The sequence below is a fragment of the Staurois parvus genome, unplaced genomic scaffold (assembly GCF_062004578.1).
Source record: "Staurois parvus isolate SC_StPar_1 unplaced genomic scaffold, SC_StPar_1.0 ptg000678l, whole genome shotgun sequence".
In the NCBI taxonomy this organism is placed as follows: Eukaryota; Metazoa; Chordata; class Amphibia; order Anura; family Ranidae; genus Staurois; species Staurois parvus.
In genome coordinates this window covers 606000-629819 of record NW_028318474.1, presented here as the reverse complement: position 1 = coordinate 629819, position 23820 = coordinate 606000, and the positions used below count along the sequence as shown (strand labels likewise).

Genomic DNA, 23820 nt, shown 5'->3' with positions numbered 1-23820 from the left:
GGAGAAGGAAGAGAGAAGTAGGATGTAAAAGAGCCTCCATCAAAGCATCTCTACTGCTACCTTACCTCTGTATTCGATTTATCTCGCTGGTGCGGGTGAACGTGTAGCAGGTATGGATAGCGAGAAAGGGTTTTGGGACGGACAGGAATAGCAATTTCAGTCAGACCTTTGAATGTTGAAGGCTTAAGGAAAGTTATTATTATTATACAGTATTTATATAGCGCTAAAAGGTTTGCTCAGCGCTGTACATTATAGTGGGGGACAGTACATGAGACAATACAGTAACAAAACAGAACACGAGGGATTCAAGGGCCCTGCTCTTTCGAGCTTACAATCTAGGAGGGAGGGGATAGTGGTACAGGAGGAAGTGGCTGTGGGGGATGGAGTGGTGGGAGGAGAGGAGGAGATCGGCTGTTAGGTGAGGGCGGGGTAGGCTTCCCTGAAGAGATGGGTTTTCAGGGTGCGCCTAAAGGTGAGGAGGGTAGGTGACAGTCTGATGGATTGGGGTAGTGAGTTCCAGAGGATGGAGGAAGTCCTGGAGAAGTCCTACAATCGGGCGTGGGAGGTGGACACCAGGGAGCTAGAAAGTAGGAGGTCTTGTGAGGAGCAAAGATTACGGGTAGGGTGGTATTGGGTATCAGGTCGGTGAGGTAGTTTTGGCCAGCATTATGAATGGCTTTGTATGTCAATGTAAGTAGTTTGAATTTAATGCATTGGGCAATCGGGAGCCAGTGGAGGGAATGACAGAGGGGGGTGGCAGAAGCGGAGCGGTTGGTAAGGTGGATGAGTCTGGCCGCTGAGTTCAGGATAGACTGAAGAGGGGATAGTCTGTGATGAGGTAGGCCGGTGAGAAGGGAGTTGCAGTAGTCCAGACGTGAGATAATAAGGGAGTGAACGAGTTGTTTAGTAGTGTCTGGGGTTAGGAACGAACATATTTTGGAGATGTTGCGGAGGTGGAGCCTGCAAAGAGTTACTCAAGTATATCATTTATATTCGAATACAGGTTCAGGGTATGTCAGTCACCAGCCTGTGTGTATTATTTTAACATTTTAATTTTATTAATAAGATCCTAACAATTATACAATTACTATGTAAATGATTAGTATTATGTATCACTAGAAGAATGACCTTTTAAGATTGGGATTAGAGAGGCAGGAGCCCTTATGGCTCTACTCTGGGGCACCACCTCACGTATCTATGACCCTGGATCAGGCATATTGGTGGGTATAGGTATACAGTCGCATTCAGACCTTTATGGCACAATCTGTATTACTGTTTTGCACAGATCAAGAGAGAAGATTCTTAAAATCAAAAATCTATTGCAAGGCACGTCCAATCATCAGGCTGTGTACAAAGAAAAAAAGTTGCTAGTTTTGGGGTTTTGTCTTTGTCTTGACTGTCTTTACACATTTATCAGCAGATTAGACCTACATGGGTCTATAAAAGTATTATCTGATCCCATAATAAACACATTTCCATTTCTGTAATCCCCAGCATCATCAAATGACTGCCTGGAAGAAAAACTGATACTGTATCATTAGAAGAATGACCTTTTAGCTGTGGTTAGAGACTTGGGGGGGGGGGGATAATAGCTCTACTCTGGGGCACCACCTCACGTATCTATGACCCTGGATCAGACATATTGGTGGGTATAGGTGCACAGTCACATCCAGACCTTTATGGCATAATCTGTATTACTGCTTTGCCCAGATCAAGAGAGAAGATCTTTAAAATCAAAAATCTATTGCAAGGCACATCCAATCATCAGGCTGTGTACAGAGAAAAAAAATTGCTTGTTTGGGGTGTTGTCTTTGTCTTGGGTGATTTCCACACAATTAGCAGCAGGTTAGACCTACTTGGTTCAATGAATGGGTGAGTGCATTGGCTCTATATTATGGTATGAAGTATTATCTGATCTATAATGAACTCATTTACATTTCTGTAATCCCCAGCATCATCAGGAAACTGCAAGGAAGACACTACCCTACAACTTCCTGCATCTCCCAGTGGTTCTACATTTAATGTGGCATGTCAGCTGGCTTACCCATCTACAACATTGCAGGGCACAATAGATTACAAATGCGAAGGTGTGAATTGGTCCCCACCAGTAAACGGCTGCTACTCTGCAGTAGTTTTCCAGCAGCTGGTGGATGCTCAGGTAACAATAGATTGTTGATACCATCGGTTGATGAGACAACATAACTTATTTCCACAAAAATATTTTTTTACTTCATGGTGTGCTCCACGGCAAAATTCTCCGGTTGTGGTCTGACTCATTACACTCCAGCAAAGCAGTCAGTAATATAGGATAAATCATTGCATTCTGGGCTGCAAACTGCAAATATTCTTGTTAATGTAAACAACCTCTGGCACTAAAGAGCGCTTTTTCTAAGAATGAAGAGACTTAAAGCTGAATTAGACATGGATTAAAGCACTTGAACAGTTGTGTTCAAAATAATTGCAGTCAGACATCACTAACCTGATCAATCACTGTTTTTGGCAGAAATGATATTTCTACATGGCAAATAATTTACTAGCAGGTGTAGTAGAGTAATAGAAATCCAACAGACCCAACAGTCATGACATGCATGCTGCTGATTCTGTGTAATTGAATCACTAATTGAAAGGGGCATGTTCAGAATAATAGCAGTGTGGAGTTCTATTAGTGAGGTCATTCATTCTTTGAAAAACAGGTGGCAATTATTGCCCTTATTTAAGGAAGGAAGGCAGCAAATGTTGTACATGCTGGTTACAGTGCATTTCTCTCTGAAATTTTGAGGAAAATGGGTCGTTCCAGACATTGTTCAGAAGAACAGCTTACCTTGATTAAAAAGTTGATTGGAGAGGGGAAAACATATAAAGAAGTGCAGAAAATGATAGGCTGCTGAGCTAAAATGATCGCAAATGCTTTAAAATGGCAACCAAAACCTGAAAGACGTGGAAGAAAGCGAAAAACTACCATTCGAATGGATAGAAGAAACACTGAATTCAAGCCACAGTACACTGTGAAGACAGTGAAGCATGGTGGTGCAAGCATCATGATATGGGGATGTTTCTCATACTACGGTGTTGGGCCTATTTATCGCATACCAGGGATCATGGATCAGTTTGAATACATCAGAATACTTGAAGAGGTCATGCTGCTTTATGCTGAAGAGGAAATACCCTTGAAATGGGTGTTCCAACAAGACAACGACCCCAAACACACCAGTAAACGGGCAACATCTTGGTTCCAGACCAACGAGATTGACGTTATGGAGTGGCCAGCCCAATCCCCGGATCTTAATCCAATAGAAAACTTGTGGGGTGACATCAAAAATGCAGTTTCTGAGGCAAAACCAAGAAATAGAGAAGAACTGTGGAATGTAGTCCAATCATCCTGGGCTGGAATACCTGTTCACAGGTGCCAGAAGTTGGTTGACTCCATGCAACACAGATGTACAGCAGTTCTCAGAAACAGTGCTTATACAACCAAATATTCATTAAGTGATTCAAAGGAAAGCAAAATCTTCAAACATTTTTCAGTTTATATAGTGAATGTTTGAGTTTGTAAAGAAGAATACAAACACTGCTTTTTTCTTTAACAGTCTAATATTCACTTTTCTTCAATTTTTTTAGAGAAACAACACAAATTTGATCTATTTTTCTTCATGTGTTGATTTGGAATAGAATGTGTAGTGTTCCCAATGCGTTTGTGTGTATGGAAATAAAAGCTATTAGAAAGATTTTAAGCTTTATTCACTTTTTTCAAGACACTGCTATTATTTTAAACACAACTGTACATACACCAAATGTATATGAGAAGTCCGCACTAAGATAACATAGTACGTGTTGAAATCAATTTGACAGCTGCTGTGTGAATATCAAAGAATACTTTTGATACACTATAATGGATCTGCGTGGCACAGCGCTTGGTGCTCTAAATCTATCTAATGTGCAAATGTCAAACATTCATGGAAAAAAAAAAGTGCTAAATCAGTGGCTAGCTGCAATAAAAAAATAGCGAAAACCTTATATCACTCAGTGTTTAGTGCTATAAATATAATTACTCCCTGCCAACTAGTCACTGATTTAGCACTGATAGTATTTGTTTTTTAAGTATGAATTTTTGATGTTTGCACATTAGATTTACAGCACCAAGCGCTGTGTCACACAGATTCACTTGTATGTACACCTGTGGATTAAAGAGCAGGGCCAACTTAATAGGATCATGGGCCCCTGGGCAAAATAATGTCCCTACCAGCCTGCCCCACTTTACACACCTACTGTCAAGAATTAAAGTATAAATAGCTGATAGTATCAAGCATATATTTATTAGTACTTATTAGTACTTTCCATAAAATCGATTTTAAACAATAAGAAAACATGCCATAAATCAAAGAATAATTGACAGTACAGGAAGAAAAGAACAAAACAGGGCGCACTCTCCTCGTGCATTACTGTAATAGGAAATGTAGAAAAAAATTACAAATGCATACTCACAAATCAAAAAGGTGATAAAAACAGAGACAAGGAGTCAAAGATATCAATTGTGGACAGCAGAGGTCCGCGGGAGAAAATGCTAAGCGTTTCGGGAGTCTTTTGCTCTGAGGAGTTTGACTCCCAAAACACATAAGCGCTTTCACCCGAGGACCTCTGCTGTCCACGATTGACATCTTTGACTCCTTGTCTCTGTTCTTATCACATTTTTGGTTTGTGAGTATACATTTGTAGTTTTATACATTTCCTGGTAATGCACGAGGAGAGTGCACCGTTTTGTTCTTTTCTGCTAGTATCAAGATTCGCCAATCCATCAAGAGCGGCACTTCAGCGAGTGCTAGATTCCATGTTTTTTGTGCAGCAAGAAGATTTGGTTTCTGGCATCTGTTACAGTACAGGAAGAGGCAGAAGGGCTCAGTACAGGGAGGGGGAATAAGGACGGTACAATACGGGATCCAGAGTGCACAGTACAGGTTACGGGATACTGCCTAGGACACGGCGATCCTGGGACAGCTTAATAAAAAGCATGACTGTCCCAGCAAGTCCGGGACAGTTGGCAAATATTTTGTAGTGCAAGCTTATCATAGGCCCCCCATGCACTTGGGGCCCCTGGGCCCAGGGGTGCCCATTCATTAAGATGGTCCTGTTAAAGCGGTAAATCAAAAACAAAAATTTACAACATTATATTAAGTTTCAGCTCACCAATCATTAGATGCGGTGGCTGCATTCATATTCTTTTTTAGGATTTTTTCCTTTTTTTCACCTGGTGATCCAGCTAGTGAGTCTGTTATTTTTTAGCTTCCTTTAACAGACTAAACTGTCCAAAGTAGCAGAAGGTTGAGACAAACCACTCACCGTTACCATTTACCACTCATAGGGGTGTTTACAAAGGTCAGCTTTAATTCTTTTATGTAAAACCTTTATTAGCAGTTACAGAAAACAATTTTTATAATTTTGGGATACAGTGTTAGCTAGAGTTAACCTTTAAAATGATTTTAAACCCTTACATATATCCAGTGAAATGACTATCCTCAGATGATACACAGATGAAACAAATCCTCCTACAGTTGTATTTGTTTATCTGCAGCCCTCTCTTCTCTATGTCCATTCAAAGTCCAGAATTTCTAAAGCTTTGTCTGAGATGTCAGAAAATGGGGACCGCGAGCTGAAGTTATAATCTGACTCTGCAGAGCTTAGTGAGAAGAGCTCTGAGAGCTGACTGGAGGGAAAGGACACACCCCTTTCACACAGCACACAGGAACAGAGCTGGGGCTGTCAATCAGCTGGAGGTCCCTCCCCTGTCACCTTTTTTTTCTCTTGGTGTCAGGAAAACTTGTCAGAAGTGATTCATGCTGATAGTAGAGGAACAAAGCAGCAGACAGAAATGACTCAGTGCTCAGGATTGAGACAAGTACAAACTATAGAGGGATATGGTTTGTTCATATTTCATGTCTGAGGTTTACAACCACTTTAATTTGTTAGTCAAGTCCACTTAAATCTGCTAGTCTAAAGCCCAGCATACACAGGCCAAAAATCAGTCAGTTCAACAGGAACCGACTGACTTTCAGTCCATGTATGCAACATTCTGAGGACCAGTTTCTGTTGAACGGTCCTACTGGAAAACCAGCATTCAATCAGTGCTCGCAGCCAATGGTTACAAGCGCTGATCAGTGTATTCTGGGGGGGGATGGGGGTGGCAAACACACTTTTTGTTTTGTTACAACTTTCTCTATAAATCTCATAGAAAATAAAATACGTTTTTCATGACCGTATTGCCCAGGTTAGATTTAAAGTTAGGGCTATTTCTACTGAAAAAAACCAACGTATTTATTACTTTTTTAGCTCATGGCTTGAGGTGATTGTAGCCGTATTAGTGCATTTGCAACAGAAACAAATGAGTACTGTTCGTGATACTTTTTTTTTATTTGCACTTACATACAATTTTGAGGACAAGCTTTCGGGGTATGTGCCCTTCTTCAAGGTCCAAGCAATACTCAAGTACTGAGTACTGCTTGGACCTGGAAGAAGGGGACATACCCCGAAAGCTTGTCCTCAAAATTGTATGTAAGTGCAAATAAAAAAAAAGTATCACGGACAGTACTCAATTGCTTCCTAGCTCATGGCTGAAATGTAAACATTTCTTCGGTCATAGTATACAGGTAAGTTGAACTGGTTAGTGTAACAAACGCGCTGATCGACCCACGTCCTTCTCACCAACTTGTGACAAAGGACCAGCCAATCACTTACTGTGCTGTCACTTACATAACAATGCCACTCTCAGCTGTACCCTGCACAAAGATTTTCTAGCTCGCGGGACCACAATCTAGGTGCCAGCAGCCTTAGAGCGATTGTCACTGGGTTAGGTTCATTAGCAATCAACCCTTCAATCTTCAAGTTTGCTTTAAAAATCTTAGAGATAGTTTTAACACTTCAAAATAGGGTTTATTAATTAAAAGGTCAAATGGTGCAATTAAAATATTTACAGAAAGGGATGTTACCAAGAAATGAAGAAATCATAAATCAAAAGAGAAATAAAAAGGAGGTGAAAACGGAGAATACTTGCAAAGTCCTAGTTTTAACAGAGTCAGTCCACGAGCAAGCTGTTTATCGGCTCCTATAACTTGACAGGTGTTCTTTTGTTGATGGTAACAGGAGAGCTTCCAACAGGTCATGACATTTCCCTTTTTCTATCGTATCAAAGGGGTGTTGCCAGAGACCATCTGACCAATTACCCGGTTTAAACTCCCTGGCGGTATTCCCGAGTGTAGCTCTGGGTAAAGTTTCATCACCACATGCGGTAACTCTGAGCTACACTCGGGCTTACCATGCGGCGCTGCTCCGGGATCCCTCGATCACTTACCTTATCCTGCGCTCCCCCGATGTCCCTCCTGCAGTGTCCCCGGAAATGTAATCCGGCGGATGCCGGCATCTGTCATCTGGGTTCCGTCCCCTGCGAGCGTCGGGATGTACAGGGACGGAACTGGCGGGAAATTTGAAAATTACAAAAAGTGACATTCACTAAAATCACATAGTATAACATTATGTCACACTACTACCAGCCGTAACCTCCGCAACCTTAACCCTGCCCCCCTCCACTCTGCAGCTGATCAATTCTATGACAGCATCCTTCCCCTGTCCTGCCCCGACTTGGCTATGGCTGCCCATAACACGCTGTCAACATCCCTTGACTCACTAGCGCCTTTAACCACACGCCACATCAGACCCCGACCGCTCCAGCCCTGGCAGACTGATCACACCAAATGCCTCAAATGACACAGTCATGCCCTGGAGCGACTATGGCGCAAAACCAAATCCCAACAAGCCTTCACTCGCTACAAATCTGCCTTCCACACCTACACCTCCTCCCTCCACGCAGCCAAACAAGCCTACTTCCTGACCCTCATCAAGAGCCTCTCCTCCAATCCTCGCCGACTCTTCTCCACCTTCAACTCTCTACTCTCTCCACCCCCACCTCCACCCAGCACCTCACTCACTGCCCTTGAGATTGCCAATCACTTCAAAAACAAGATTGAAACAATTCGCAAGGACATCGCCGCAACTCACACTCCCTCTCAACCTGTCCCCTCTCACACAGCTACCCCCTCATCCCCCCTCTCCCTCGACATAACCCGTAGGGACTTCGTCACTGCTCAAACTCCCTCCAACCCCGTTCCCTCTCACTCAGCTACCCCCTCATCACCCCTCTCCCACGGCCCCACCACTGCTCTGACCTCCACTTCCACCCCACCCCACATTCCTCATACTGAAGCCCCCTCAACACTCCGCACATTTGACCTTACTACCATTGAGGAAGTCTCCAAGGTCCTCTCTGATGCCCGCCTCACCATCTGCCCCCTCGACCCCATCCCCTCACAACTCCTACAACCTCCTTCCCCCTCCATCCTATGCTCCCTCACCCACATCTTTAATTTCTCCCTCTCCTCCGGCACTTTCCCCTCCCCTCTGAAGCATGCACACATCACCCCCATACTTAAAAAGCCCTCCCTGGACCCCAATGACCCGAACAACCTCAGACCCATCTCCCTGCTCCCATTCACATCCAAACTCCTCGAGCGCCTAGTCTACACCCGCCTAAGCTCTCAGCTCAACGACAACAACCTCCTCGATCCCCTACAGTCCGGCATCCGTCCCCTACACTCCACCGAAACTGCCTCACTCAAACTCTCCAATGACCTGCTAACCGCCAAAGCTAATGGCCACTATTCAGTGCTCCTACTCCTTGACCTCTCCGCAGCCTTCGACACAGTCGACCACCCCCTCCTCCTCAAAAAACTACACTCCCTCGGCCTCAAAGATTCTGCTCTCTCCTGGCTCTCATCCTACCTGTCACAACGCTCTTTCAGCATTACCTATAATGCTACCACCTCCCCCTCACTCCCCCTCTCTGTTGGGGTCCCTCAAGGCTCCGTCCTCGGGCCCCTTCTCTTCTCCATCTACACCTCCTCCCTTGGTCAACTCATACACTCTCATGGCTTCAACTACCACCTATATGCCGACGACACAAAAATCTATCTCTCAACCCCCCACCTCACCCCCTCAGTCTCCGCCCGAACCACACACCTACTGAGCGACATATCAGACTGGATGTCGCTCCACTTCCTTAAACTGAACCTCTCCAAAACCGAGTTTCTTGTCTTCCCCCCAGCCCGCACCCCACCCCCCATGGACTTCACCATCACATCCAACAATGCCACCATCAAACCCGCCCCGCAGGCCAGAGTACTTGGTGTCATTCTGGACTCCAACCTATCCTTCCAGCCCAAGTCCAATCTTTAACAAACTCATGCAGACTCCACCTCTGCAACATCGCCAAAATACGCACGTTCCTAACCCCAGAAACCACTAAACAGCTTATCCACTCCCTCATCATATCACGACTCGATTACTGCAACTCTCTCCTTACTGGACTGCCTCGCCGCTGGCTATCCTTGCTTTAGTCGATCCTGAATACGGCTGCCAGACTCATTCACCTTTCCAACCACTCCGTTTACGCCACCCCCCTCTGCCAGTGCCTCCACTGGCTTCCGATTGTGCAACGGATCAAATTCAAAATCCTAACACTGACGTACAAAGCCGTCCACCATACTGCCCCGAACTACATCACCGACCTAATATCCAAGTACCACCCAACACGCACACTCTGCTCCTCACAAGACCTCCTTCTCTCTAGTTCCCTGGTCTCCTCCTCCCATGCCTGCCTCCAGGACTTCTCCAGGGTGTCACCCATCCTCTGGAACTCCCTGCCCCAACCTATCAGATTATCACCTACTCTCCTCTCCTTTAGGCGCACCCTGAAAACCCACCTCTTCAGGGAAGCCTACCCCCCCCCCTGCTAACTTGCCGACCTCCTTCACTCTTCCTACCACTCCATCCCCCACAGCTTTCTCCTCCTGTGCTACCATCCCCTCCCTCCTAGATTGTAAGCTCGAAAGAGCAGGGCCCTCGATCCCCTCATGTTTTGTATTGTATTGTATTGTTATTGTTCTGTCCCCCATTGTAATGTACAGCGCTGAGCAAACTATTGGCACTTTATAAATACTGTATAATAATAATAATAATTACTGTATCAAACCGTTTCACATACATTTTGTCCCGAGTGCTTTGTCCTGTGCCCTGCCTGCATTTTTACTGTTCTTTCTGCCTGGAAACTGAGAAACGTACATGGCGTCCAAAAAGCGTCCCTTTAGGTCAAAAGTGATTTTAGACCAGCTAGAGAACAGCAACAGTAAATTAGAACTACTTGCAGAATTTAGTGATGATTCGTGGGGAAATTCGTCATCAGACACTGAAAAAGATTTTGCGACTAAGATCGGTGATGTGCGAACTTGGCGCTATATTTCAAATTTCAATGTTTTTGGTTTGATTATATTATTTAATTACATTTTATATTATTATTTTTTATGATTATTTATTAAATTATAATTTATGATTTCGCGTTTCAAATTTTAACATACCCAGGATGTTTACTAAACTCTTGTTCGGACAGATTTCACTGAGTTATTCCTAAGAATTACAGGCCTACAATATAAAACGCCGAATTTCCATGCAAAATAATGGTACCGCTTTCAGCACCAAAAATCTGAAATAATCATACCGCCAGGGAGGTTAAGAGGTGATGGCTGGGAGATCGCCATGTTTTATGATCAAGTCCCAAATACAGTTTTATACTAATATTAATATCTTCCAATATGTGCAGGTTGTATTCTAGGAACTGGTAGATTATTGTTCAGCATTATATTTTGTGTCCAGTGATACCAAACACAGTATTTTTGATGGATCTGTCACCCTTTCATATGTGCTAACATAATCCTGTATGACATTGATTTGTTCAGTATGATATTTTCCGCATTTGGTGAGTGGAAATAACATGGGGGCGAGTGTGTCCCAGGCACTGCCTCAGCTTCCTATTGTTATGCTATATTGTTTGGCATCAAAGGAAGCCCTGCTTTGTGTTCCCTTAAAGCCACACTTTCACTTAGGGCCAGTTCACACTACATGTGTTTCAGTTGCTTTTTTCCTGTATCCAAAATGCACAGAAAGTTGGTTATATGGTTGTCAATGTCATAGTTCACATCAGTGCTTGCAGTTCCAGTGTGTTCCAGTTGCAGAAAAAAAAAGTAGAACATGCTGCATTTTTTCTGCACGGAACTGTACTGGAATGCAGTAAAACGCATCAAAAATGCACCAGAATGCACTGGAATGCACCAAAACGCACCAAACACACTGGAATGCACATGTCCCAATTTAAATTGAAGAAAAAGAGAGGAAAAATGAACTGTAATGCATAAAAACGCACTGGAACACGTAAAAACTCATCAAAAATGCACCAGAACGCGCCAAAAACACACATGCAAAAACGCCTCTGGAACACATCTGGACTGCGTTTTTATAGTGTGAGCCAGCCCTTAGAGAAAGTCTCTTACGTGTGATTGTAAAGATGAAAAAAATGCTCTAAGTTTATAAAAGGTTTGAGCAGTTACATTTAATATTTTGTCTCCCTATTGATGTAAAGCACCTATTTTCCCTTTATGTTACATTGTTAATGTTTTGAAGTGTACAGTGTGTGAAGAAAAGATTGCACAAAAAGAAGTGTATAAGATAACTAATTCAACAATGTTTTTCTTTCTTCTGTCCATCACTATACACTAGAACATAATAGGTGGTCCGACAGTACAGACAGATATGCCGAAATTACTTGAAAGTATCAATACCACAGCCTTCAACGAAAAAAAAAACATTGAGGACTCCACTAAAACTTTACAGCTCATGGTGAACATCATATCCATAGTCTCAAACACAAACGTAGCAGTGGAGCCAGAAATGATGAAGGTAAACCTGTCTATATCAGCCAAAAAGGAATGGGAAGTCGCCTCCACCCAAGCTACACCCCATCTGATGCATTTCACCCTCCCGCGGGCTTAGCCATAGCCATGACTAAGCCTGTGGGAGGGTGAAACATGTCAGAGCATTGGCTTGGGAAGAGACAAGCTGAAGCCATTCTTCTATATATGGTGATTGTGCTGGCAACTGGCGTGTGGCTCCCTGTTTGAGAAGGCTGGACAAGCCCTCTTGGATGCCGGCACCCAGCAGCATTGAAGTAACTGCGTTGTTGTATGTTTATATTTGGAGCGCCACTCTTCATTATTTCTCACAGTCACAATAAAATAAATGAATTTACATGTGTTTACTAGATTTAACAGTATTTATTTTTATGGAAGAACATGAACATATAGAGGATATCTATGTATTTAAAAAAAAACTCACACCTTTCACTCATATCAGAGCTTACTCATACAGTCCCTTGAATAAACTCTGATATGAGTGAAACTTGTTAGGGCTTTGTGATTACACAGAAGGAACTGTCTGCACTTGGAATCTAGATACATTAAAGTGGAGGCTTTTACATGATGAGAGGCTCTCCTTTGCCTTTTCAAAGATGATAGTTTAGTCCACATTTTGTTCTGCATTTTTAGCTTAAAGTGTTACTAAACCCACAACAGTAAAATCAGTCTGTATATGCAGTAAAGTATGCTGGTTATACTCACTGTAGAACCTAAGGGGTTAATCATCTGCATTGTGTAGAAAGGCTGATCCTTTCTTCTATTTTCCTCCCCTTTTTCAAGTGACTATCTCTTATCTCCAGACTGAACCATAGGCATGCACATGCTCAGCTTGGTGTGTATTGCTAGAGAGGTTTTTTTTTTTCTTGGGAGGGTGCATGTGATCAGCACAGGGCCAATCAGCACTGTCCAGACAGAGGTCAGGGATTTCCATCCTCCTAGAGAAGAAAGAAATCTCCACCTACAAGCTTTAGCTAGTGGTGGGCTGGACACTGATAGAAATCACAAGACTGCTGTAACTACTGATGAGAAAGGTATTTAGCGGTTTATTTTTACTAAAATAATTGCATTTCCATGTTCTGTGTACTGTGGGAGACCAGATATAGTGAATGCTGGGTCCTGGGTTTAGTAACACTTTATTGCAGCAGAGAAAGTTCAGTGTTTGGAAGATAGGCCAGTTGCATGACTTTGGCAAGTCATGGGTCTGGGCTCTCATTATACTTTGTTTTCTTCTATGCAGATCTTCTATGCAGAAGAATAGTGCTATGCTGAAATATTTATAAATATGTGAAGTGCTATTAAGGTCCTTTCACACGGGCGTTCCATTTGTTTCATCAGTTCAGTCACTTTACTTCAAAGAAAAAAACGGATCAGTTTTCCACCAGTTTTTCCATCAGTTTTTTCCATTCACTACCAATGCAAAAACAGATGAAGATACGGGCTGTTTGTCTGATTACATTCATTTTTTGTCCATTTTGTTTGTTTAACAGAACAAAAATAGGGCTTTGATCCGTTTCAAAAGACAGATGTGGATGTAAACAGATGATCATCCGTTTTTCCATAGAGATGCATAGATGTCCGTTTTTCATCCGTCAGCGCATGGATGAAAAACGAACAAACAGAACGCCTCTGTTAAAGGGGCCTTGCACTCAAATTTATACCAATTTATATCAATATATACAATATAACCCTTGCAACAAAGTTCATCATAATCTTCATAAAAATATTAGTGAAAATCAGTAAAAAAAAGTGCATGAAAAGAAAGTCTTTAATCTTCAGTGAATGGTGTAATATATTAAATGGTGCAATAAATTAAGTCGTGATTTTCCACTCGTGACACAAGTGCAATCACCACATGAATAAATCCGCTCACACTAGCACTGACCTCAAGGTTATAATAGGTCAGAACGGGCAATATTGTAGGTCAGAAAGGGGATTGCTCTACGTCTCCACCTTTAACCCGTTCACTACCAGGTCCATACGGCGTCCAGACCTACAACATTGCCTTCAGCTGGCCAGGTCCGTACCCTGTACAGATCTGCATTCATCCTCTGTTATAAGCTCATGGTCACTTCATGAACATCCTCTGATCAGAACTATTTACCAAAAAATTTGGCACCCCCCCTTCCCCTGCCTCCGCCAATTTGCTGGGACTTCTCCCCCCCCCCCGCCCAACACATTCCTCCACTGTCAGCCTGGGTTTACATATATGCGGTGCGGTATATCGCATGTGATTCTACAGGAACCGCACCGCATTCCTGAGCAAATTATTATTATGCAGTATTTATAAAGCGCCAACAGTTCGCTCAGTGCTGTACATTACAATGGGAGACAGTAAATGCGACAGTACAATAACAATACAATGTGATACACGAGGGGTTCGAGGGACCTGCTCCTTGGAGCTTACAATCTAGGAGATCATATGCGATTTGCTTGCGCTGCAATCGGTGCATTTTGTATGGCTCTAATCGCACTGCACCCGCACCAAAAATGTGAAGGACCCGTTTTTGGGTCCGCACTAGAATTGGATGGCATGGGTATTCACACCTATGAAATCCAATTCTGCACATTGCACAGCATTTTGCTGACCGGTTTCGGGACGGTTGTTAACATATGAACAGGGTGCGAAAGTGATGTGGTGCAGAATTCGCACAGAAAACGCTGCAAATTCTGCATCGCATTAGTGTGAACCAGGGCTCAACTACAATTCACCCTTGCTGCTCCATTTTCCCCCTTCCCAACCTAAATAAACCCTGCAGCACTGAGTCTCCCTAAACTACCACCTCACCCCACACCCCCGCACCGATCCTACCCACCGATCCACCCCTGAAGCTTCCAGAAAATGTATGGTTTTAGGGAGTCTTTCACAAACTCTGAAAGCTGTAAGGGACAAGAAAAAAAAACAATTGAAAAAATGTAAAAAATGGTCTGGCCACCAACCGCTTCCCGTTCCCCCTATAGCAGTAATACTGCTACAGGGCGGCATGGGTGCGCAAAATCATATATATATATATATATATATATATATATATATATATATGATTTTGCAATTCTGGGTAGGGGGCGTGCGCGTAGCTGTCAATCACCAGGTCCCGGCCGGTGATTACTCGCTGCACACGGTGATCGCCAAGTATTACCGACAAGGGAGGAGAACTGTAAGTAAACAATACTGTTCTCTCCCCTGTCAGCTTCTGCACACTGCTATGCATGGCTTTACATAGCAGAGCCATGCAAAGCAGTGTGTTTACATTCACTGTAAACTTCACGTACACACACTCAGCACACAGTAAACCCTTTGATCACCCCACGTTAACTTCTTCCTGCCCAGTGCCATTAGTACAGTGTCAGTGCTTTTTGTTAGAATTGATCACTGTATTGGTGTCACTGGGGATGTCAGTGACACCAAGTCAGTTCCCCCAGTGTCAAAATGCCCACCACAGTCCCGCTATAAGTTGCTGATCGCCGCCATTACTAGTAAAAATAAAAACTAAATTAAAAAAGCCCAGTATATATACCGCCATTTGTAAACGTTATAACTTTCACGTAAACCAATTAATTTACATGTATTAGGATTTTTTTTAGCAAAAACAGAGTAGAATACATTTTGGCCTAAATTTATGATGAAATTTGATTTTTTTTTACTGAACATGTTTATTAGCAAAAAGTCAAAAATATTGTTTTTTTTCTCAAAATTTTCGACTTTTTTTCTTTATAGCACAAAAAATAAAAAATGCACGGGTCATCAAATACCACCAAAAGAAAGCTCAATTAGTGGGAAAAAGGACATACATTTAATTTGGGTGCAGCGTTGCATGACAGCGCAATTGTCAGTTAAAGTAATGCAGCGCCATAACGCAAAAAATTGCCTGGTGAGGAAGGGGGGTAAATCCTCTGGAGGGCAAGTGGTTAACTTACATAAAAAAATTTAAAAAAAGTGTTGTTTTATTGAGGTAATGTTATGTTGTTACAGTTGTTGTTGGGTTTGCAGGAACGCCTATCAGCTGCAGCACTGATGTGTGTATTGTGACAGGAGCAGAGTGCTGCTCTCAAAATACAAATGTCAGTGCTTGCAGCACTGCGTGGGGAGATTTTTTTCCATCCGCAGTTAAAAAAAAAAAGAATGTGTATGTCCAGCATTAAGAGCAGGGGGTGGTCAGTTGGCAGTAGCTCCTATGCATGGCATATACTTTTTTCCTTTTTTTCTGGCAGAGATTTCTATGTCCACATTGATCAATGTGAATGGAGGAATCTGATATAGTTTTTTTTTTTTTTTCAGCCCACAGGCTACAGCAACCTGATCACGTTTACAGGGCTTGCAAGAGGGCCACCCTCCCTCTACTGCCCATCACCATTCCCAGGCTCTCCCATTTACCCAGCAAGTCTGGGAATGCTGACTGCCCACAGCAGACATTTAGGACCTTTAGTATGTTTATATACATACACTGGAGAGAGCGGTTAAGCAAGCAGAGTTGCAGCTAAATTGAACAGCAACCTCTTAACTGTCATTCTTTGCTGTACTTGCAGTTTTTCTTTCTGTTGGCAAAGTAAAATTACAGTTACATAGTTAGTCTGGCTGAAAAAAGACAAAAGTCCATCTAGTTCAACCATAAAAAAAGTTATAACCTTATGCCCACAGTTGTTCCAGAGGAAGGCAAAAAACCCAGCAAAGCATGATTCAATTTGCTCCTGCAGGGGAAAAAATTCCTTCCTGATCCCCCAAGAGGCAATCGGATATTCCCTGGATTAACTTTACCTATAAATGTTAGTAACCAGTTATATTCTGTTTATCCAAGAAAGAAGTAAGGCCTTTTTTTAAGCAATCCACTTAGCTGGCCAGAACCAATTCTTGAGAGAGTCTATTCCACATTATCACAGCTCTTACTGTGAAGAAACCTTTCTGTATTTGGAGATTAAATCTCTTTTCCTCCAGATTTAAAGAGTGCCCCCTTGTCCTCTGTGATGAACTCAGTGTGAATAACTATCCACCGACTTCACTATATGAACCACTGATGTATTTATACATGTTGATCATATCCCCCCTTAATATCCTCTTCTCTAGAGAGCATATATTCAGTTCCTCTCGTCTTTCCTCATAGCTGAGCCCCTCCATGCCTCTTATCATTTTGGTTGCCCTTCTCTGTACTTTCTCCAGTTCCCCAATGTTCTTTTTGTGAATTGGTGCCCAAAACTGAACTGCATATTCCAGATGACATCTTACTAATGATTTGTACCAGGGTAATATGATATCTCTCTCTCTGGAGTCTATACCTCTAGTGACCCACAGAACGAGATTCCCCAGGACGCGGAGTCTAAGCCCCAGTCTGCCTCTTCATCAGAGCCCCTGATGGTGGGGATGGACTTGGTGAAGACTGAGACCAGGTCGCAACTAGGAACTCACTTCAGAAACAGGAACTAGACCTTACGGCAACCTGGTCACCGCCTGGCTAGTTTAAATAGTGCACCCTGCACCATCATTGGTGCCAGGCACGCACCCGCGTGCGCGAGTGCCCAGGTCCTAGTGCCTGCACATTGGTGCGCCTAGGCAATCTGCGCACGCACAGACTCGTGCGCTGCGGCGAGACCCGCAATCCCTGACATTGCCCCCCCCCCTACGGACAGCCTCCAGATGCCCAACTGACCCCTTTTCAGTGGCTGATTTCGAAAAAATTCCAGAACAAGTCTTGGGGCATGAACGTTTTGGTCTGGTTCCCACGGATTTTCCTCTGAACCATAACCCTTCCATTTAACAAGAAACTGAGTCTGGCCTCCCCTTTTCCTACAATCTAGGATTGCCTCTACCTCAAACCCCTCCTCTCCGTTGATGTTTATAGCCTCCAGGGGTCTAGACCTATGATCCGAAAAGGGGTCTGGTGTCGCCGGTTTTAATAGAGACACATGAAAAACCGGATGAACTTTAAGAGATTCAGGGAGTGTGAGTTCGTAGGCGACTTCATTAACCTTGCGTCTCACCTGGAAAGGACCCAGGAACTTAGGTGCCAGTTTCCTCGATGGGCAGGACATTTTTAAATTAGTCGTGGCTAACCAGCCCTGGTCCCCTGGGTGCAAGCTTAATTCCCCTCTTCTCTTCCTATCAAAAGCCTTTTTATTGTCATCCTGGGCTTTTGCCATTGCCTCTTGCAACACCTTGCTATTAGAGGAGAAAAAATTTAACATATCCTGCGTAGCAGAAACTGTGACCTCCAGAATCAGGTCTGGCAAGAATATGGGGTGAAACCCATAATTTGCAAAAAACGGGGATTGCGTCGTAGCAGAATGGCTCACATTGTTGTATGCTAACTCCGCCAGCGGCAGGAGCATTAACCAGTCATCTTGGAGGAAGGTGGTATAGCATCTGAGGTACTGCTCCAGGGTTTGATTCGTCCGTTCCGTCTGGCCATTGGTTTGTGGGTGATAAGCTGATGAAAAGGACAGCTTAATTCCTAAGGTTTCACATAGGGCCTTCCAGAATCTAGACGTGAACTGAACCCCCCTGTCTGACACAATATCCTTGGGAATTCCATGGAGCCTTACCACCTCCTTAATAAAAACCCACGCTGTCTCAAGGGCCGTAGGCGTGCTTTTTAATGGTACAAAATGGGCCATCTTAGACAAGCGATCCACAATCACAAAGATTGCTGTGTGATCCTGAGAGGATGGAAGTAATAAAATACAATAAAATCAATAGATATCATTCTGCATGGCCTGTCGGGTATCGGAAGAGGTCGTAGTAGACCCCAGGCTTTGTTCCTAGTGGGCTTGTTTCTTTGGCAAATGGCACAGGTTCTAACATACACTTCACAATCCTTGACCATATTTGGCCACCAGAACGTGCGTTGTAATAGTTCCAGGGTCTTACGTACTCCAAAATGCCCCGCTAATGGGTGGTCGTGGCAATAGCCCAGTACCAAGGTACAGGCTTCCTCGGGTACCACGATCTGTCCTTCCTTCCAAAAAAGTCCCTCCCTGTTCAGTAAGGGAATACCGGGTGGACTTGGCATTCCTACGGATGCGGTTTGCAATTTGGAACCAAGCTCGGTTTAGAGGACTAGGAAATTCCCGGAGGACAGAATAGTATCAGGTTTGGAGATCTCTTCAGGGTCCTCAAACATGCGGGAGAGTGCATCGGGCTTTGTATTCTTTGACCCTGGCCTATAGGTAATGTGGAATGTAAATCTCAAAAAGAATAGTGCCCACCTGGCCTGACGTGGTCTTAAGCGCTTTGCCGTCCTCAAGTACTCTACGTTTTTGTGGTCCGTAAAGGTCAAGATTGGGTGTGTAGCCCCCCCTAGCAGGTACCTCCACTCCTCCAGTGCCACCTTGATTGCCAGGAGTTCCCGATCCCTGATATCATAGTTTCTTTCCGCAGTGGTCAGTTTCCTAGAAAAGAAGGCCACTGGGTGCATGAGCTCCTTAATGCCCTTCGTTTGAGACAGGACTGCCCCTACTGCGTTCTGGGATGCGTCCACCTCCAGGCTATAAGGTAAAGAAGGATCCGAGTGGCTCAGGATAGGAGCTGCGGTGAATAATTTTTTTCAACGCTTCAAATGCTACCTGCGCTTCAGGTGTCCGTTGGAAGCGAACCCCCTGCCTTGACAGCTGTGTGATGGGGACACCAGACCTGAAAAGTTCTTGATGAACTTTCTATAAAAATTGGCGAAGCCAATGAATCGCTGAACAGCCTTTTTATCGGTGGGGACTGGCCAATCCAAGATAGCCGAGATTTTCTGGGGATCCATGGCCACTCCTGTGGTGGAGATGGTCAGTCCTAAAAAAGAAATGCTGCGCTTTTCAAAACAGCACTTGTCTGCCTTGGCATACAGGCCATGTTGGCGAAGTTGTTCCAACACGCACCTTACGTGACCTCTATGGACCTCCAAGGACGAGGAGAAGATCAGAATGTCGTCTAAGTAGATGAAGACAAAGATATCCAGATAGTCCCTGAACACGTCATTTATGAAATGTTGGAAAGTAGCGGGTGCATTACATAAGCTGAAGGGCATGACCAGGTACTCGAAATGCCCGAACCTGGTACGGAATGCTGTCTTCCATTCGTCACCCTCTCTGACACGGACTAGATTATAAGTACCTCTCAAATCCAGTTTGGTAAAGACAGAAGCTGATTTTAATCTTTGAAACAGTTCGGGGACCAAAGGAAGAGGGTAGCGATTTTTAACTGTTATTTTATTTAATTCCCGGTAATCTACACAGGGTCTTAGGGATTTGTCCTTCTCCACAAAGAAAATACCAGCCCCAGCTGGTGATGTGGAGGGCCGAATAAACCCCTTACGGAGGTTTTCGTCTATGTAGCCCTTCAGTACCCCTAGCTCCCGCTCTAACAAGGGAAATTTTTGCCCAAACAGTATTTCAGACCCCGGGAGGAGGTCAATTGGGCAGTCGTAAGCTCGGTGCGGAGGAAGAATATCTGCCCCCCACTTACTAAACACATCCAGGTAACTATGGTAAGCCGAGGGAATGACTTGAGCCAGTTCTGCATCCGCATCCATACACAACAAGGCCTGCGGGGCCGGGGAAGTCTTAGGGAGACAATACTGTTGGCAGTAGGATGACTGGAAGTGAATTGACCCCGCCTTCCAATTAATCTGGGGATCATGGGCTCGTAGCCAAGGGAGCCCCAGGATAATTGGGAACAATGGGGATGCAATGGCATCCAGGTGAAGGAATTCCTGGTGGTGGGTCACCACTGTAGTGCGGATAGGTGGGGTTTCACGGTCTACCAGCCCTGACCTAATACGGGACCCATCGGCCAGGAAGATATTTAACCCAACCTCCTTCGTCTGTAGGGGGATCTGCTGCTGAGCTGCAAAGTCTAAATCTATGAAGCAGCAACATGCTCCGGAATCCACAATTGCCGTTGCTGACAGTTCTCCCAGGAAGCTGAAGTGAGACAGGCACAGCTAAGTAACTGGTGCTGCTAGGACCATTGGGGGCTACCGTAGAAAAAAACAGACGTACACTTACCCATCTTGGCTGGACAGGTACGCACCACATGGCCTGCTTCCCCACAATAAAGGCAGAGATGGTTTACCTGATGCCTCTGGCTTTCTGCAGGTGTTAGTGAGGGCCGCGTCCCTCCTGACATCCTAGGCTCAGGTGCATCTGTACACTCCTGGTTCCGTTTATCCAAAAAGGAATTAGGCTGGGCCGGAGCACGAGGTAGCATCCAGGTTGATCGATTTGAATAGCCAAGGTTATCAAGCCCTCGAGAGTATCGGGTATGTCTACTCGGGCCAGCTTGTCCTTAAGTGACTTGGATAGACCCATGCGGAATTGGTGATGCAGGGCCGCATCATTCCATTGGGTGTCACTACCCGAATGCCTGAACTCAGAAGCATAGTCTTCCACTGCTCGGTGACCTTGCCTCAGGGTGTGTAAAGCTGTCTCAGCCGTCGCTGCCTGCTGCGGGTCATCATACAATAGTGCCATCACCTCAAAAAATAACGTTACCGAGTTTAAGTGCGGATGACGGGTCTCTAATAGGCGGTGGGCCCCAGCTCTGGGATTCATACTGTAGTAGGGAAATGACGAACCCCACCCTTATGGACTCAGATGAGAATGTCCGCGGCTGAAGGTCGAAGTACAGTTGGCATGAGTTACGAAATGCCCTAAATCTGCTTTGATTCCCGTTAAAATGTTCCGGTGTGGGGACACAGGGTTCTCGTGCGGGTGTTGAGACCGCTGTCCCCCCAGGAGATTCCCCAGAATGCCTGGTCGGGGATGTCAGTGGGGCTAAAGTCTGAATGCGGTCCTCCAGATATGTATAACCCTCTTGTAGGGCTTTAACCCCTTGTGTGAGGGTCACCAGGTGTTGGTATATGTCATCTAAAGGGGAAGCACCCCTTCCAGGCTCAGTCATGGCTGCAAGGTACTGTCATGCACCGTCCGGCGGGATCTCTATTGACCCACAGAACGAAGATTCCCCAGGACGCGGAGTCTAAGCCCCAGTCTGCCTCTTCACCAGAGCCCCTGATGGTGGGATGGACTTGGTGCAAGACTGAGACCAGGTCGCGGACCCTGAGTGCACTCAACTGTGGTAGAGGGGTCCCGCTGAGGGCATGTGCCAGGGGTGAGCCTGATGTGAAGGGGCTGGCAGGTCCTGGACCCGTGCAGGATGGATGACAGTCAGGAATATGCGTGGTCAGACAAGCCGGGTCGGTAACGATGGAGGCAGATCGGTACAGAGCAGTAGGCGAAGAGTAACCGGGTCACGAGCCAAGGTTCAGCAACAGGAGGTCCAATAACAAAGGGGTGAGCAGAGGAATAGTCAGGAACGAGCCAGGGATCAGAGCAGGAGATGGTCAGCAGGAATCAGGACAGGCAGGGTCGGCAACTAGGAACTCACTTCAGAGACAGGAACTAGACCTTCCGGCAACCTGGTCACCGCCTAGCTAGTTTAAATAGCGTGCCCTGCACCGTCATTGGTGCCAGGCACGTGCCTGCGTGCGCGAGTGCGCATGCGCAGCCGCAATTGTGGGCGCCCAGGTCCTAGTGCCTGCACATTGGTGCGCCTAGGCAATCTGCGCACGCATAGACCCGTGCCCTGCGGCGAGTCCCGCAATCCCTGACAACCTCTATTAATACAAGAGAAGATTTTGCTCACTTTAGAAGCTGCAGCTTGGCATTGCATGCCATTATTAAGCTTGTGATCTACCAGAACTCCCAGATCCTTCTCCACCATTGATTCCCCCAGTTGTACCCCCCTAGTATTATGATGCATGCATATTCTTAGCCCCCAAGTGCAGAACCTTACTGTCAGGAATGGACTTGCCAATAGTGGTGGGACTTGTGGGCTGCAGTACCAGGGCTGGCCAGTGGGTGCTCTCAGCAATCAGAGACTCACCCCTGCAGTCAGCCAAACACCTGAAGCTGATTGCAGGGGCTGTATTTAAGGAATGGCCAGACTCACAGTCAGGGCCTTGGTGTGTGTTTTTCCATGGGCCCCTGTATCTTGTATCCTGTGTTCCTGTTCCTGTTTCTGCCTGACTTGTTGCCGACCCTGCCTGATCCTGACCTCTGCTGACTTCTCCTGTTTGATCCCTGGCTTGTGACCCTAACCATTCTCTGCCTGACCCTCTGCACCGCACTGCCCGTGAGTTACTGAACCCAGCTTGTGACCCCGAGCACTCTCCCGCCTGTTCCTGGTACTCCGTTTGCTACTGACCTGGCCTGCCTGACGACTCTTGCATTGTATATATTGTTATCTGTAGGTGGTTTGGTTTGGATTGTTTGCACTGTGTTTATGTTTAGTTTTGCACTGTGTTTTGTATTGTTAGTCTTAATAAATCATATTGTTTATACCATATCTGAAGCCTGCGTTTCCCTGTGTCAGTCCACACACCTTTGGTCATACCCGGAGCCCTGACACTTACATTTATCAACATTAAACCTCATTTGCCACATAGTTGCCCAATTAAACAGTGCATTGAGGTCAGCTTGTAAGTTGGAGACATCCTGTAAGGATGTTATTTCGCTTCACAGCTTGGTGTCATCTGCAAAGACTGAAATGGTATTTTTAATCCCAGACCCTATATCATTTATAAATATATTAAACAGTAAGGGTCCCAACACTGAACCTTGGGGTACACCACTGACAACCCTAAACCATGCAGAATATAAATCATTAACCACTACTCTCTGAATATGATCTTTTAGCCAGTTTTCTATCCACTTATATGGATTTTCCCAAGCCTGTAGACTTTACCTTACACATTAGCCATGTGTGGGGAACTGTGAGCAAGAACTCATCTACAGTATGTGGTCTTTCATTAAACTCTCCAGTATCTTCCCAGCTATAGATGTTAAACTAACAGGTATATAATTATTTGGTAAAGATTTTGACCCCTTTTTCAATATTGGCACCACATTGACCTTACGCCAATCCAGTGGTACTATGCCAGTCATTAAAGAGTCATAGAGTCAAAAGACAGTTAACTGTACCTAAACAATCTAAGGATTATAAATG

General features: G+C 44.8%; 1 protein-coding gene across 1 annotated transcript in view; it reads left to right on the top strand.

The window, feature by feature from the left end:
- Positions 1-23820, top strand: part of LOC149447645 (adhesion G protein-coupled receptor F5-like) — a 145744-nt gene that overhangs the window by 100401 nt on the left and 21523 nt on the right. Inside the window, exons 10-11 of the mRNA XM_089652268.1 lie at positions 1953-2158; positions 11650-11829. Coding sequence (XP_089508394.1) covers positions 1953-2158; positions 11650-11829 — 386 coding nt within the window. The remainder of the gene's footprint in view (positions 1-1952; positions 2159-11649; positions 11830-23820) is intronic.